The sequence below is a fragment of the Oryctolagus cuniculus genome, chromosome 18 (assembly GCF_051225735.1).
Source record: "Oryctolagus cuniculus isolate XC-2025 breed Fujian yellow rabbit chromosome 18, ASM5122573v1, whole genome shotgun sequence".
NCBI classification, from domain to species: domain Eukaryota; kingdom Metazoa; phylum Chordata; class Mammalia; order Lagomorpha; family Leporidae; genus Oryctolagus; species Oryctolagus cuniculus.
In genome coordinates, this window is record NC_142884.1 from 5813482 (window position 1) to 5815799 (window position 2318).

The window sequence follows — 2318 nt, forward strand, 5'->3', positions numbered from 1 at the left end:
ACAATGCCAATTCTATTTGGGCATAAAAGAAATCCTTGTCACTGGCACTGTGATGTGGTAGATTAAGCTGTCCTCTGCTGCACTGGCATCTCATATGAACACATGTTTGAGTCCTGTCTGCTCCACTTCCAGTCCATCCTGTTATTAATGTGCTTGGGAAAGCAGCAGAGGATAGCCAGAGTGCTTGGGCCGCGCAACCTTTTTGGCAGATGGAAAAATATCCTGGCTCCTGGCTTTGCCCTGGACCAGCCTCAGCCATTACAGCCAGAGAGTGAACCAGTGGATGGAATTTCTCTCTCTCATTCTTTCAAATAATAAAGTAAACCCTTAAAAAAAGAAATCCTAGTTGAAGGCCATCTCAATAAACAGGCAAATCTATATTTAAACAGAATTTTGTATGGAATGGGTCCCTATAGAATTATTTCATAAGTCTAAATCTGAATGTTAAGATATCTAAATCTTATCCATAGGTGGTATTAACTTACAGCTTCAGTCCTTACACAGTCATGTAGACGTACAGACAAAGTAATGAAATCAGCTATCTAAGATAAAATCACCAGGTATGAGAATGACTAGACACTGCATTATGTGAGGAACAAAGCAAACAGGTCTGTAGCGTCACCTTCAACTGCACTGCTTTGATCAGCCAGCCAATTCCAAGCCCCCTCTTGAGCCAAAAATGTTGTTCAGATTAGACACATCATTAACTCTCCCTACTGAAAGCTTCTTTGTATCTTTTAGAGGAAAACAAGAATACTGTGTGGTCCCTGCCTCACATTCTTCGGAGGATTCTCTCTCACTCAGAAGATGAGCAGCAGAGGCTGGGAACTGACAGCATGGCCTCGAGGGACCTGGCCTTAGGAATGGTCTTTCTAGTACAGACGCTGGCTGGGATTCTGGGGAATTCCTCTCTTCTTCTCCATTATCTCATCCTTTATTTCACAGGATGCAAGTTTAGGCTCACAGATCTGATTCTCAAACACCTGACGGTAGCCAATGCCTTGGTCATTCTCTCAAAAGGAGTCCCCCAAACCATGGCAGCTTTGGGGATGAAGCATTTCCTCGATGATACTGGGTGCAAACTTGTGTTCTATGTGCACAGAGTGAGCAGGGATGTATCCATTGGCAGCACCTGCCTCCTGAGTGTCTTCCAGGCCATCACCATCAGTCCTATCTGCTGCAGGTGGATGGGGCTTAAAGTAAAAGCCCCCAAGTATGTTGGCTCCTCCACTATTCTCTGCTGGATTCTGAACATGATGTTTAATGTTGTGGTACTTCTGCATGTCACTGCCAGATGGCAAAACAGTAATATCACAAGGAAAATGGATTATGGCTACTGTTCTGCTATGCCACGTGGGCAAATCACTGACTTATTGTACATAGTACTGATGTTATTCCGTGATGTTGTGTTTGTAGGGCTCATGCTCTGTGCCAGCAGCTTCATGGTTTTCATCTTGTACAGGCACAAGCAGCAGGTGCAATACATACACACTCTCTCCCAGAGATCTTCCCCAGGGTCCAGGGCCACACAAAGCATCCTTGTCCTGGTGAGCAGCTTCGTACTGCTGTGTAGCCTGTCCTCCATTCTTCACATTGGTTTAGTCTTTTTCAGTATTCGCAAAATATGGCTGGTGAAAGCCTCCACACTGATTGCTGGGTGTTTCCCTGCCATCAGCCCCTACATTCTCATGAGTTATGACTCCAGGGTACCCACACACTGCCTTCCCTGGATCATAGCCGCAAAGTCCTCTGTGCTCTGAGAAGTAAACTCTATGGATATTCACAGTGGCTGGCTGCATACTTTTTATGTGCTCCTCAGACACAAAATTCATTTCAAGAAGCAGTCATTTTACAAGTATCTGGCCTACGAGACAGTTGAGCTCTGCTTGAAAATAAACTTAATTGAATAGTAATTTTATTTTTGGAAGTCACATTTATTTTTAAAATTTAAGATATACAAGTTTTATGCATTTCACAAATACAGATATGGGAATGTAGTGATTCTTCCCACCCTACCCTCCCTCTCACCAATCTTCCTCCTTCCTCTTCTATTGAATAGTACTTTTACAGAAAAATGTGAGATCCTATCACAGTAATACCTATGTAAGTGAAATTTTATTAATGGTTACAATGGAGGAGCTAAGACATTGTGTACAGGTAAAACAACAGATTCCTCGGTGATATTGAGAAGTCCCTGAGAGTGTAAATTTCATCTGGCACAGTAAAATTCCCTGACATTAAGTGGTTGTAGAATGGCAGGAATGTTTCCATCAAAAACGGACACAATTTGAGACATCATTCAAGATACTGAAGAAACA

The 2318-nt window shown here is 42.8% G+C and overlaps 1 protein-coding gene across 1 annotated transcript; it reads left to right on the top strand.

Moving 5' to 3' along the window:
* The first annotated feature begins 836 nt into the window (after positions 1–836).
* ORYCUNV1R1536 (vomeronasal 1 receptor oryCunV1R1536) lies at positions 837–1760 on the top strand. Its single transcript, NM_001167225.1, has one exon. The coding sequence runs from the start codon at positions 837–839 to the stop codon at positions 1758–1760; it is 924 nt and encodes a 307-aa protein (NP_001160697.1).
* Positions 1761–2318: the final 558 nt, after the last annotated feature.